The sequence below is a fragment of the Scardinius erythrophthalmus genome (assembly GCF_964197995.2).
Source record: "Scardinius erythrophthalmus genome assembly, chromosome: 18".
NCBI classification, from domain to species: domain Eukaryota; kingdom Metazoa; phylum Chordata; class Actinopteri; order Cypriniformes; family Leuciscidae; genus Scardinius; species Scardinius erythrophthalmus.
Window position 1 is genome coordinate 38192656 of NC_138238.1, and position 14619 is coordinate 38207274.

The window sequence follows — 14619 nt, forward strand, 5'->3', positions numbered from 1 at the left end:
TGCAGTCACCCGCGAATAAAAAAAATAATAAAAAATTATGGGGGGGGGGGGTAAATAAATAAAATATTAAATAAAAAATAGGGATGCAAAAAAATAAATATATAAAATAAAATATAAAAATAATTTAAAATCAATTTCATTTTTTTTTTATAAAATGAATTTATTAAAATAACAGGATAAAATAAAAATGGATTTTGTCAATCACGATCTTCATTTAAACAATTATTCTCAAAATTCCAAGATCAATCTCTTATTCTATGCCTGTATACATTTATTTCTGCAGATGTATAAGCAGTCTGTCCCGCTAAAACAAACTTCATCACAATTAATATTAATATAATAAATGATTATGAGTATTATTTTTACGTATTCAATTATTTGCTCTCTTCATTTGTGAGTTGCTTTGGATCAAAGCTGCTAAATGATTAAATGTAAATTAATATAATAATATGGCATGTTTGATGGCTTCAGTCGTTGTTGTTCTGCGAAACACACAATGCAACCAACTCAGTCTGATTCACAAACAAATGACTCACATGAGACGATTCTTTAGATGAATCAAATCAAAACGAAAATGAAATCCATATCCATATGAATAGGTAAGTAGATGACATCAGACCAGAGAGAAGGACTCCTCTGTTAGCCACGGAAACCAGACGATGATGCCGGAACCAGTATAACCAGCAACAAACCAGCACTGTCATCCCTCTAACGCATGTGCCTTTCAGTCATTCTGGCAGCGAATCAACATCCTCGAGGACAGCGGGAAGGGTTTTTTCATTGGTCCTCCATGCACACTAGTGTGTGTGTGTGTGTGTGTGTGTGTGTGTGTGTGTGTGTGTGTGTGTGTGTGTGTGAGAGAGAGAGAGATGTCTTTGGCCATCCCATCACATTTTATTTAGTCACTGTATGTCGGCACCCCTCTCCGACCGGGTCTGTAACAAATCACTCCAGTTTTGGATAATTTCTGTTATGGTTATCAAACTCAGATTGTTGTGAAATGCTTTGTTTGAGGTCAAAAGTTATGCAGTTAATGCATTTTAATATTGGGATGCTTAAAAAAAAAAAATCTGTGGCCAAAATGTTGGTGCATCCCTATATTGAAAATGCAGTCCAAGTGAAATAAAATGTAGGTGTTTTATAGAGTATATAGGGTGTGCTGGACTTCTTTATAGGGTACAAATGTGCCTATATTGAGCCAAAAGTTTTTTCTTGTTTGTATCAATTATGGTGATTAGCTTCAATATTTGACAAAAGTATTTTAGAATATTTTAATTAATTGATTGGGCCTGGATGTTATGGTAGTGCAATCTGAAATATTAACAAAATATGTAATTATGTTTTAAATGTATTACATTATTCCAAATAAAGTATTTATTTTACCAACCATTAAATAAAATGTAAAATATTTATTAGGTTTATATATTTATAATTAAATAGACAATAAAAAATAAATAAAATATTAATATTATAAAAATAAAGATTTTTATTTTATTATTATTATTATAAATAAAATAAATATATATAAATAATAATAATAATAATAAAAATATATATAAATATATAATATTTTATATATATATATATATATTATATATATTATATATATATATATATATTATATATATATATATATATATATATATATATATATATATATATATATATATATATATATATATATATATATATATATATATATATATATATATATATATATATATATATATATATAATTATTTTTTTTTGTTATGTCTATGAATATAAACCATTCATAATGATCAATAACGACAGTGAATATAACCAGCTTTCGAACCGCCAATCACATCGGCTCTCGCAGTTTCTGCGGCAACCGAACATCCAATCACAGCATGGCTGCCGTGTTTCCAAGATCACAAGTGTAGTAGGAGGCGTGTGGGTGATGAGGAGAATCAAGGGAGGCAAGAGACATGAAAGAGGAGAAACAAAAAAAGAGACAGAGAGGGAAGCGCTGATGATAAAGGATGGATGACGGTTCAAACGCATGCAGATGAGGTACGAGAACGCCTCGACTGTGATGAGCGCGCTCGAGGCCAAATAAACGAGATCAGCTGAGAGAAACAGCGAGCATGTGAGCGAACGCAAAGGGAGTGTAAGACTGAAGCTAAGAAGCTGAAGGCAACACCACAACACAATTAGTGGAGAGGCCTTGTTGTCAATTACCCAGAGTCCCATTCTGCTGAAGGACTGCTTCTGAATGGGAAGGACGCTCACTGTGTGAACCGTTATTGCACTTAATCCCGGAGTCTATCCCTTCTCTGCAATTAAAAGACTCATTAAGATCTGCAGCAGAGAAATAGTGAAACTGTAGTTTCTTTAAAGTGATTCAAGTAACATGATGAGACAAAACATTATGACCGCCTGTCTAATATGGTGTTTAATTGATTACAGTTAATTTTGTCAGCTTTTTTTTTTATTTAGTCTTAGTCCTGTGTCAAATGTGTGCTTTTTAGTTAGCATTAGGGATGATCCGATAACCGATAATTCTTTATATTTGAAAACCGATAACCGATATATTGGCCGATAAATCTAAATCAAAAATGTTTTATATTTTTTGAGAGCCTGATTACAAAAACAAAAGTCTCATGTCCCAAACACACCATTATAATGACCATATATGTAGCATATATGGCGTACTTGCGCTGCACTTTACTGTTTTTTCCTTTTTGAAGTGATTCAATCATATTTCAAGCACCCATCATGTTGAACAGTGGCATCTGAAGCGTCTCAGCTGAAGGAAATAATACATTATTTATCAGCTTTAATATATCGGCGAAATTTTCTTATTGGGCCGATAACGATAACATTAAAATATCGGCCGATACCGATGTGGCCGATATATCACGCATACTTAAGTTATCATATTTGGTCAACCTTATCCTGTTTTTGTTTAGTCAAGTTTTACTCAAATGTTTGAGCATTTTAGTCTAGTCAATTCAAAGCGTCACTTTTTTTTGTCATGCTGCATAATGGTTAAATTAATAATCCCGATTATTTTGCTCAAAATTATAAAATCAATAGAAATTTGTTTTTACATTTCATTAGAATCATTGCACTTTCACCTATAAACACAAATCAAGCTAATATAGTCGTAAACCACAAACGCTAATATAGTCAAGAGATTCATGTTTAGATTTATTACAGATCATCTCCGAGAAGATTCGATCGCAGTGGCTCGTGAGTCGTGACAGAACGCCGACCGACTGAACGACACCTTCATTTCAGCAGAAATCTCAAATGGATAAATATAAACGAGCTCATCCGCACGACTGCGCATGGTTGCCAGATTGCAAATATTAAGTAAAACACCGGGTAGAAAGCGTGTTCTTTTAACAGAACAGCTCTGACTGAGGGACTGGTTTCATTTGCTCCGGATGAATATTGTTGGTGTTAAAGGGCTTGAATTTCGGCGTGGGATTGAGCATAATTTAACTAATTCCTGCACAAAATCTGCGTGCACATAAAGAGAGGCATATTGGATATATAAAACAGAATAATAGGACCATGCGTCAGGTCTTAAAGTGACAGCAGCCTAATATATCAGCTGACAAATGATGAGATAATATTAAAAAATATCTATATGGCAGTTTCTCTCCATTGTATCGATGCCAAAATTGTGGCTAGTGAGTGGCTTGTAACTTTGGAAACCCACCAGCCACTGTGGCTGGTAAGTAAGCCCTGATGGTCATATATGTGTATATGATGTATATATATGAATATATTTGGTGCTGAATTTGTTTGTAAACCAGTTCATTTACATGAACTGCCCAAAAATGAACGAACCAAATAAATGTTTTAGGAGAGTGTGTCTGCTTATTTGACCACAAAGTTGCATGCAGGCTACGGTCACACTACTGAAAATGTATTAAAGTAAGAGTTTGTAGTCTCTACTTTTCACTTATTAGTCCAACAAAAGTTCTGCAGTTTGTGGTACCTTGAATGTAATCTTCAATGCATCTGGAACGAAGCCGCCCTCCTCCACCACACACTAAAACCCAGAGAACAGAACAATATCTTGAGATAAAAATGATCAAACGTTCTTGATTTGTATTCAAGTCACAAAAGCGTTGTGTTTAAGCATTTGTAAGGCTGTGAATTATGAGCCAGTAAAACTGTAGTCCTTTATCTCCCTCCTTGAGTCGCATTGCTCCTTTTCTTCAGCTTTCCTGATTTAAAACATCCTCTACGCCCCTTTAAAACTCCTCTGAGGCCTGATGTCGAGCGCTTTAGACGCGCACCTTATCCGTAAATATTCCCGTTGAGGCTCAGGAGAGACATGCAGATGCTGTGGGACCGTATATATTAAACACGAGAAGCCGGTATCAATATGACAACCGGCCCACGGTCCAATTAATTATTGATGGTGAGCTGGAAGCCCATATAACTTCACATGCAGAATAGATGTGGAACAGCCGCCCTATAAAAATAGTTTTAATGGTAAATTAAGACTATGCGAATAATTGGACAAGCTTCAGTGAAGGCTTGTGTTAATCACTGCGATGGCTAAGATGAACTTTGTGTGGATGATGGTTGTGCAATTCTTTTCAAAAGAAAGCCATAATTCTCACCCTCAGACTAATGACCACTATTAATTGATACGTTTGTGAACGTCGACAAACACAATATGAATTAAATGTTCATTAGTAAAACTTAATGGACCGAAATTAAGTCATCTTGATGGGTTGTGTACTTTGTGTCATGTTTTTTTTTACAAAGGCCCAATGAACAGCCGGTATTAACAAATCTTATTTTAGTGTCTGTGACCCTAAGTTCATATTTTACCAGGGAGGTAATAATATGTATGCATTACATATGAATTTATGAAGCGGTTATACATTACAGAAATGTCAGTACTGGTGTGCAAACACTGGTACAATTTCATGGTTCTCTGCACCAATTTTTATGCCATAGCAAAAACTACCGGAGGACTGATTAAAGTAACCATTTGAAAATAAGAAAATATTAAATTACTGATGCTAATAACAAGTGTATACATATATACATGCTAAAGTATGGTCAAAATTGGTACCCAGAAGAACCATGAACCAATAAATCAATGGTCCATTCATAAAGAGCGCAATTTACCTTATTCCTGAATGAATCAGCTGTTTGAACAAATCAAATTAAGGACTTAGTGACTCATTAAGCCGGCTAATAGCAGTTTTAGTTTCTTATTTAGAGTATCATTTCATTATTTTTCCATGTTAATTTAGTAGGTATAGTTCACTCAAAAATGAAAATTCTGTCATCATTTAGAAGGCTCAAAGTTTATATATATATATATATATTATATATTATATTATATTACATATATATATATGTTGGGGGTAATTTCTCAGCCAAATTTAATGTATGAATATTTAGATTAAAAAATGTAATGGCTTGACAGCCCTAATATATGCATGCACACACAGGAATGCATACAAACACACACGTATATGTATATGTATGTATATATATGTGTGTGTGTGTGTGTGTGTGTGTGTGTGTGTGTGTGCGTGTGCGTGTGCGTGTGTGTGTGTGTGTGTGTGTGTGTGTGCATGCATGCATGCATGTATATGTTTATGTACATATATATATATATGACCGATGTTATGCATGTCATTTGAGTGATTAGATCAAAATAAGGCAGATAGCAGGCATTAACTAGGCCAGAGATGTGAAGCTAAGCTAAGGTGAATACAAGCACATACGATAAATAAATGAACACACCCGCAGGCGTCTCTGCATACGTAATGAGTGCTCTGTTCACTCACTGTTTGAGCAAAGCAAACACCGTTGTCTACATGAAATGCATAAAGCCAGCTCAGCAGGGATCATTATGATCACTGCATGGATATAACTAAACCTAAGCGAGGCGTCTCTTGCGCTCATAGTATAACAGGTCTGGTATTTATAGTAAGTCACATGGTGGGGAAAACACAAAAAAACTCAATTGCACACTTATCTTTGAATCTACTGATTCAGGGCATGGGAGGGAAAGCATCCATAATAATCCATGTAATCGGACTCACTACAAAACAATCACTCCTCAATTGTGCTGACTTAAAATACTACAGCTAATAATGTGATGTTTAGTGGCGCCTACCCACCTGAGCAAACCGCACGGGTAATCTGGTAATCTGAACCGAGTCCTCTGGCTGTGAAGGACAGGCCTCGTGTTTGCAGCACATTTTTCATAAGAATGAGACAGGACAAGACTCTAAAAAGTGAAGCAACCAATCACATTTTGCTTTGTTTATGTGTGGCACTTGTTAATCTGTAATGGATAATGGTCACAATAGCAGGCCGATGTCAAACAGGATCATATTGCCCGCGTTATCGTGACATCTAGCTATTTAAAAAAAGTCTTTCTTTTAAAAACAAATGAACACTATGATAGTATGCTAAGCTGTTAGCTTGCACGGTGAACTGAAAACATAAAGGGAATCATTTAATTTAACAATTTTTAGCCGTAGTAATAAAATGAGATGTGATTTACTAATTAACATTTTCATGAATAAAAATTAAATGCGCTATAATATTCTCTCATTTAAGGCTCTGATACAAGTGAAATCAACGCATGAACTGGTGTGACGTCATTATGAACAAAATCAGGAAAGCAAAGTTTGTTTTAGGAGTTCAAAATTTTCCAGAAACGCCTTGTAACTAACATTGGTCCGTGACGAAGACGTGGCGTGTGTGTGTGTGTGTGTGTGTGTGTGGCTCTGAGGCTCCGCCTTCTTTAACGTGGACATCTTCTCCGGTTCAGTCCGTCGAGGACAAACGAGTAAAAACATGACCACATTGGAGATTAATGACATAATTGTCATTAAAAAGTTATTATTATAACTTTACTATTATAAAAACTGCCTTATATGCAACTTAAATGCTTGTACAAATCCGTTGTTAATTTTATCCTGTAATATTATTGTAATGCAAGAGAAAAATGTACATGTATTCTACTGTTTATATCCAAATTAGGGCAGTCCAGACTAAAGATTCTTCTAGTCAACTAGTAGTCATTCATTTAAGCACTTAGTCGACTAATTGCACGTTTATATTAATTTAATGACTAAAATATATACTGGGGGGGAGGAATATATATCCTATTCAACGCTGATTATAATGTATATGATAATGATTGTGAATGTGTCGAAAAAAATGGCAGAGACATTATTTATTTATTAATGAACTAGTATTGTCTGCACAGATGAAGTTGACGATGCGGACTCGTAGCCGATAGTGGACGCGCCTATCGAGAGAAATGCACCATTACATAATCAGCACACATTTGATTTCTATTTGAATTGGTTTGTTTAAAAGTAGACATGCTCCGAAAAGTAGTTAACAGAGATCGAGACGGCAAAAAGCAAATCTTGTTTGTTTTCTTTATTTTACAAACATTTTGGCATTGTGAGTTTACACAAATAAAATTAGACCCTTTACAGTTTCGAATGATCCATATGACCAAAACTTTTGTATTTTCTCGAGTATTTTAAGCCGTTTCTGCTCTTATCGCGCCGGCGCCTCCATGGCATCCAGTAGGGACGCACCGATACCAGTGCTCGGGTTTCAGTCCGATACTGTGCTCATGTACCCTGGAAATCCAGAGTTCTCGCAAGACCACAAGTTGAATTTGCTCAGCGAGTTTACTCTGGCGTTGAGTAATGATAAAGACTGATAATGAAAAAAAATTCTGTTGCTTTATCGTTATCGGCGGATAACGCTGTCCAATCACGAGCCAATTTGGCGTGTTACTTATGTTTACTCACTTTGCTGGGGAAGTTTATGTAAGCCAAATATGTGCAGATTTAGCGATATCTTTATGATATATTAAATACAGCGTATATCTGCTCATATCTGGCCTTCTTGAACACACACGTCACTACGCAACAAAGAACGCCGTGCTCGTTCAGTTGCATTGAAGCACTAGCGAAGATTAAAAAGCATTTGGTAAACAGAAAAGACTTATTTTCCAACATCCTGCATATTTCTTTTTATGTTCTGTGTACTGTATTGATCTGTCCACCTACATCACATTTTGGGCGAAAAGGATGAGGATGAAAGAGGAAGGAAGAGAAGGCTGGGTGACAGGAATTTGCTTGAATAATAAATAAAACTATCAATTTTATAATAATTTCTCAGCCAAATTCAATGTATGATTAATTAGATAAAAAAAATGTAATCGCTACTAATATATATATATATATATATATATATATATATATATATATATATATATATATATATATATATATATATATATATATATATATATATATATATATATATATATATATATATATATATATATATATATATATATATATATATAAGAGCTGAAACAACTAATCGATTTAATCAATTAAAATCGATTATTAAAATAGTTGTCAACTAATTTAGTCATCGATTAGTTGCTAAATAACTTTTATTTGCCGTAAGCGGCTCATTTCGTGCATATTTTAAATCTGCGGTGACCAAAAAGTGGCAGTAATGAGCCACCGGAGGTCTTACTCAGCCAGTACAGCAGGAGAAGTAGCGAATAGCCAATAGCTGGCCTCGTTTTATGTCACGTGCTTCCCGCACAGCGTCTCTACAGCATTCAGGGGATATTCTAAAACGCTTAACGTGAAAAACGCTTAACGTGGCTTACTGTACTAAGACAGTGATATTAAATGACCAAACTCAGTACACATCATATTTATATACCATATTATGTATAAAAAAATCAGATGAGCCCAGAAATTGAACGCAACGCGTTTAATTACACGACCTAAAAAGTCTATGTTGAATGATAAAGACCCTTTGTTAATAATTTACTTGGGAAAAAATGGGCAAAACTAAAATATAAGTACATAAACCGATTAATCGTAAAAATAATCGACAGATTAATCGATTATCAAAATAATCGTTAGTTGCAGCCCTAATATTATATATATATATATATATATATATATATATATATATATATATATATATATATATATATATATATATATATATAATTTTTATTTATTATTCAAACAAATCTCCACAGATTTGACATAGTTAATCTGGTTTATTTCTTTTCTTTTTTTTGGATAGTAGAAGTTTTGAATGGCCGGTAACTTAAATTCAAGCCAAATTGTTGTAGCCAAAAGCTGTGGTTCTTTAATATTGAGAATGATTTTTAGAACTATATCTTTATTGTTATCTTAATAGTTATCGTCTTTGGTGTGAACGGGCTTCAACTATTGGGGGCAAATCCAAATGAATCACTCGTGAATCAAAACCACAGGCCTATTGTGAGCATCAGACGGATGGGTGTGCCATCTGAAGCTTAGACTCGGCACTGGTGTAAAAAACATCCACTAAAGGCCTTCATCACACACACACACACACACACACACACACACACACACACACACACACACACACACACACACACACACACACACACACAGTGTGTGTTGCTCTGCAGCGGGGCTTTATAAGCTCCTCGTACTCCTGCTGTTCCTTCACGCGTACAACCTGACAGATGAGAGGCGAGCTGGTCCCTTTCCCACCTGATGCGATCTGGTTTCTGACAACTTATGATTAATCTGTCAGTTGTGACCTAAGAAGGGTAAATTCAGCATTTCGCCCATGTCTAAACGCTGCATTAAAGCGTTAGTTCACCTAAAATGGAAATTATGTCATCAATTACTCATTGTGTCGTTGCAAACCCTTAAGACTTTCTTTCATCTTCAGAAAGAAGATATTTGGTAACACTTTACAAGAAGGTTCATTAATGTATTAACTAACATGAACGAACGATAAGCAATACATTTGTTACAGTATTAATCTTTGTTAATGTTAGTTAATAAAAATACAGCTGTTCATTGTTTGTTCATGTTAGTTCACAGTGCATTAAAGGGATACTTCACCGATTAGCATTAAGCTTTGTGTCAGTGGAAACCCGGTAGTATTTTGGCATGACCGTGCTTCCCTCCCTCATGTCCCCCTGAGACGAGAGATTTGTTTTGTGTGTCTGGAAAAAAAACCTCAGATGACGCAAAAATCTTCATTTATCATCATCAGAGGCTCTTGTGTCCCGAGGCGAGAGACTCCAGCCAGTAGGAGGAGCTGTCCCGCATGTCTTCAACCCGCCCATAGGGGGAGCTCACCATAAAATCTTTCAGTGTCGAGTCGACTAGTAGCCTAGCGGTGTCATTTCTCCCGATACTGCCCACTGTAACCGGTAGGCGTGGCTTGGGAGTGTCCTCGTAGGGCAGCGAAGCAAGTGCATTCTGGGAGTTGTTGTCTTTCATCCACATGAGCCAAAAACACATTTTCTGGCTTTTCTCAGTCTAGAAGGCACCAACTTCTAAAATAATTTCACATTTCTACAACATAAATGACCCAATTTAAATACACATTCATCTTTCTAGCGGTGAAATATCCCTTTAACTAATGTTAAGAAATGCAACCTTTGATTTTTATAACTTATTAGTAAATGTTTAAATTAATATTAACTAAGATTAATTATCATTCGTTCATGTTAACTAAGGTAGTTAACTAATTAACCTTATGAAAGTGTTACTGATATTTTTATTGAAATCTGAGAGATTTCTGACCCTACCATTGAAACCCAAAACTCTGACGCTTCAAAACGTTCATAAAATGATCGCAAAATGAACCGAGCGTGTCGTCTGATCGCTTAATGAACATTTAATTTAGGCTTTTATTCACATGTAAACATTGATCTGCATCTGAAGTGTCTCAGCTGAAGGAAATAATACATTATTTATCAGCTTTAATATATCGGCGAAATTTTCTTATCGGGCCGATAACGATGAAAAAAAATTACCATATATCGGCCGATACCGATATGGTGGCCGATATATCGCGCATACCTAACAAAAGCTCAACCGTACTTGCTCGGTTCATATGGATTTATTTTATGAATGCTTTGAAGTGTTGGGTTTCAATGGAGGGACCGACTTCATTAAAAATATCTTCATTTGTATCTTAACGAAAGTCTTATGGGTTTGGTGAGAAACTGAACACAGAATTTTCATTTTTGGGTGAACAGTCCCTTTAAATAAACTAGAAGAATAGCGGGTGTGTCTAATACGTCAGATGTGCTGCAATACAAACCAAATTACAGTTGTCCATGAGATATGGAGATTATGGACTTTCAAAGATTGCCATATGGAACAATCATGATTATGCCTCTAAAACTATCTTTACTATATGCATTAATACCTCACAGAAAGCTTGTCATTCAATGCATACGGTATATTAAAAGTGACATTTACTCACTGAATTTGGAAGATAATGCACACATCATGTGGCTGGTTTATAGATTATAATTATTGTTGTTTTTTTATTAATAATGCAAAAAAAAAAAAAAAAAATCACCTTTGAATAATTTCTTGAAGAATAAGAAAAATAATGCAGAAAGAAACCATAAAACTCAGTTGACTTGACCTCAATTGTGATGATGATGAGTCATGCAATCCTGAGTGAACCAGATGTAACTTGAGGCAACATGACGGCACTCACCCTATATTAATAAACAACCCATTACCAAAGATTCGCCCATAAAATGATTATCATCAATATGTGTTATCATGTGTGACATATCAATCTGGCAAGCCTGTGAGACTGGCATTTCTTTCAGAGCAGAGACGAGTATATCGAGGGTGACATTTGATTTGCATGAATCATGATGCATATTTCAGGATAATCCTTTGTTTTCCAGAGGGAGATGGGTAGAGTTAGGATAGTTAGTTATTAAACTGTCATTTGATGCCACACGCTTTGACGCCATCGAAAAAGCGATGGAAGTCTGACTCATTTCTGCGAATTGGTTCGTTCGAACACTTATTTAATGAAGCAATTCAAAATGACAAAATGTGCACCATCACATGGTTCCTAACCGGTTCAGCTGCCTTAGTTCCAGTAGGATTTTCATCCATTTATTTTGAGATAGGGATTTAAAAAAGGCCATGAAATAAGCCAACCAGCTGCGAGATTAATCAAGACATTACAAATATGATTTGAAAGAGAGAAAAACAATTGAAAACGGCACAGAAAGACAAAGGCACCAGACTGTGAACTTTAATGATGGAAGAAACCACGCATTGGACTATTGTTTAAACACATTATGTATATAAAAACAGTATGTTTTGACATTTATTTTGAAATAAGTCTTTTGCAGTGCATTATGGGAGTGGGCAGGAGTTATTTTGCTGCAATTTTTTTGTTTCCATTCTATGATTGGTGGAGAGTGTGAGCAGAATCATGGGTAATGTAGTTATTCACCGGAAATTCTCGATTAAACATTATTATTTACAAAATAAGTTGTAAGAATGTTGGCTAGCGGCTTTAACAAACGCATATACAATCATTTAACGCCTAGTAGCTCACGTTACAGTAGGTCTGCCTTTAAAGTTTATTGTTAATAATCAGTTCAATCAATCAAAATATGTAGATTGATTTACTATTAAGGGTTTTTATATAAATGTAATGTCCGGTTAGTTGAAGCAGACTCAACTCTTTAAAAACGTCATTTAGCTCAGTTATATTTTTGAATAATTAACGGTTCTCGGTTCAAACATTCGGCGAACCGATTCAGTGCGGTTGTTAAAAGAAGCATTCGAACCGGTTCAAACGATTCACTGAAATGATCCGTTTTAAAAAGGGTTACGAATTGTTGCTAAAATAATGGAATTATTAAAAATGGAGGCAGTGAACATAACTTGTTTGTCCTGAATGATGACACACAACGGACAAATTCCGTGATAACTGTGAAACTGAAACCTCTATTCGTGCATTGGGCAATCAATGATTTTAAAGGCCTGGTAAGCATCAAACAACGAAGAAATGAGGTCGTGTATGGTCAAAATGACATCTCGTGGCAATTAAACTCGCTTAAAGCAAGTAAAAAACGCTGGCAGCTGAATAGCATCTCTTGATCCCCACGTCCAGCCCCATGAAAGCAATGCATAAGGAGTCTGCGCAGGCCAGCCAATGCATCCACATAGGGATAAACGTGGATTCATATCTCTTGGTGAAAATAAATCACGAATTGTGTTTGAGGGGGCAATGCGACTTGGCATCGGGAAGGATGGGCCGATGCAATGCACCACTGGGTTCTGGTGGATTTTATTTACCTTGCGTTTCCTGGTTTCGGCAGAGCCGCTCCACACAAAGCACTGGTATATGACCCGCAGATTCTGCTTCCAGTTGTCCACTTTGAACCCGTTCACATGGGAGCACCCGGCCGGACTCATGACAGAAAACACATTCGAGTTCCTCTGTATTTCAGCGATGAAATGAAGTCACGAGGAGAATTATCCACCAATTGTTCCGTTTTGCCAGGCAATGCGGGGTCGAAGATGCGTACCTTATACATGCGTGGAGCGTTTCTCAATACCCTCGCTGCATAAATATGTCATTCCTGACGATAATAACGCGCACAAGCTTGTGCTAAAACTGAGCACACTTTGATATTGTATTTTCCAAGTCGGCTGTTTTAATGGACGGCAATGGAATTCAACTGAGCACCGTGGGCGACGCAATCCTTGCGATACTAAGCGCTGATTGGCAGATGGCTTGTAGCCCGTGGCTTTGATTGGCTAGCGCGCGTGTCATTTCCGTTAAAGCCCCGCCGACGTTTCAGAACTTTGAAATCTGATTGGCTGGCGCGTCCGCTTGTCTTTGTTCAAAGACTTGGAGCGCTTGTGATTGGCTGCAGCTGCACCTCGCGTCGGTCCTTCTGTTCTTGTTGGTTATGTCATTCAAGTAGAAAACACACATGCCTACCTGCATTGAAGTTGTGAATTTGAAAATCAGTGTTGTCATGAGTGTGAAAGTGGAGCTCTCTGTCCCATTCGTTCATTACGGAGAACTGCTCGCTGCATACATGGACTGGTTGCATACGTTAATTAAACAAGGCATTTTAACCCGTTTTAATGGTTTGTTGATTGCATGTAATAGTGGCATAAGCTATTTTTGTCATATTTTAGACACAAACCATAGATAAAATACAAATATAAGTGAAGAAATATAGGCTTAAAGAAAATTATGCCTATTTTCTGGGGGAAAAAATAAGACAAACATCAATTTTATCATCTTATTTGGTAGTGACACGGGAATATAAAATAGTGTAACACCCCAATGTCATCAATGTATAGTTTATAAATTATATTACTACGAAATGTAACAATTTTAATGACCTATTTTGATAGTGACACAGGAATATAACATATAATAAGACCAAGAAACATCCCAATATCATCAATAAATGATTTATGAATAATATTGCAAGAAAAATTAAGCCTGTAAGTTGAAATGTAACTAGACCACATTCAGTTTCAACTTAAAAGAAATATAATTTCTTTTTTTGCTAATTCATATGCTCTCAAGAAACCCAAATGATCAATATAACTGTTTATAAATAATATTAAAAGAACAATTAATTTAAATTTAACTAAGAGCATTTTATTATCTAATTTGATAGTGCCACGTGAATATAAGATAAGAAACACCTCAAAATCATCAATAATTTGTTTATGAATAATATTACAAGAAAATGTAGTCTAAAAGTTCAAATTTAACTAGACAACCCTC

At 35.5% G+C, this 14619-nt stretch overlaps 1 protein-coding gene across 4 annotated transcripts in view; it reads right to left on the reverse strand.

Annotated features, from left to right (window-relative positions):
• Positions 1–13578, reverse strand: part of usp22 (ubiquitin specific peptidase 22) — a 52424-nt gene extending 38846 nt beyond the window's left edge. For 2 of the 4 annotated variants that reach the window (XM_081393063.1, XM_081393062.1), the window contains exons 1-3: positions 13394–13578; positions 13161–13304; positions 3974–4027 (exon numbers count right to left, since the gene is read on the reverse strand). In XM_081393063.1, the coding sequence (XP_081249189.1) occupies positions 3974–4027; positions 13161–13304; positions 13394–13402 (207 nt within the window). In that variant the 5' untranslated portion in view covers positions 13403–13578. Of the gene's footprint in view, positions 1–3973; positions 4028–13160 lie in introns of all 4 variants that reach the window. The other 2 variants (XM_081393064.1, XM_081393065.1) reach the window with 2 other exon arrangements.
• Between the last annotated feature and the right edge of the window lie 1041 nt (positions 13579–14619).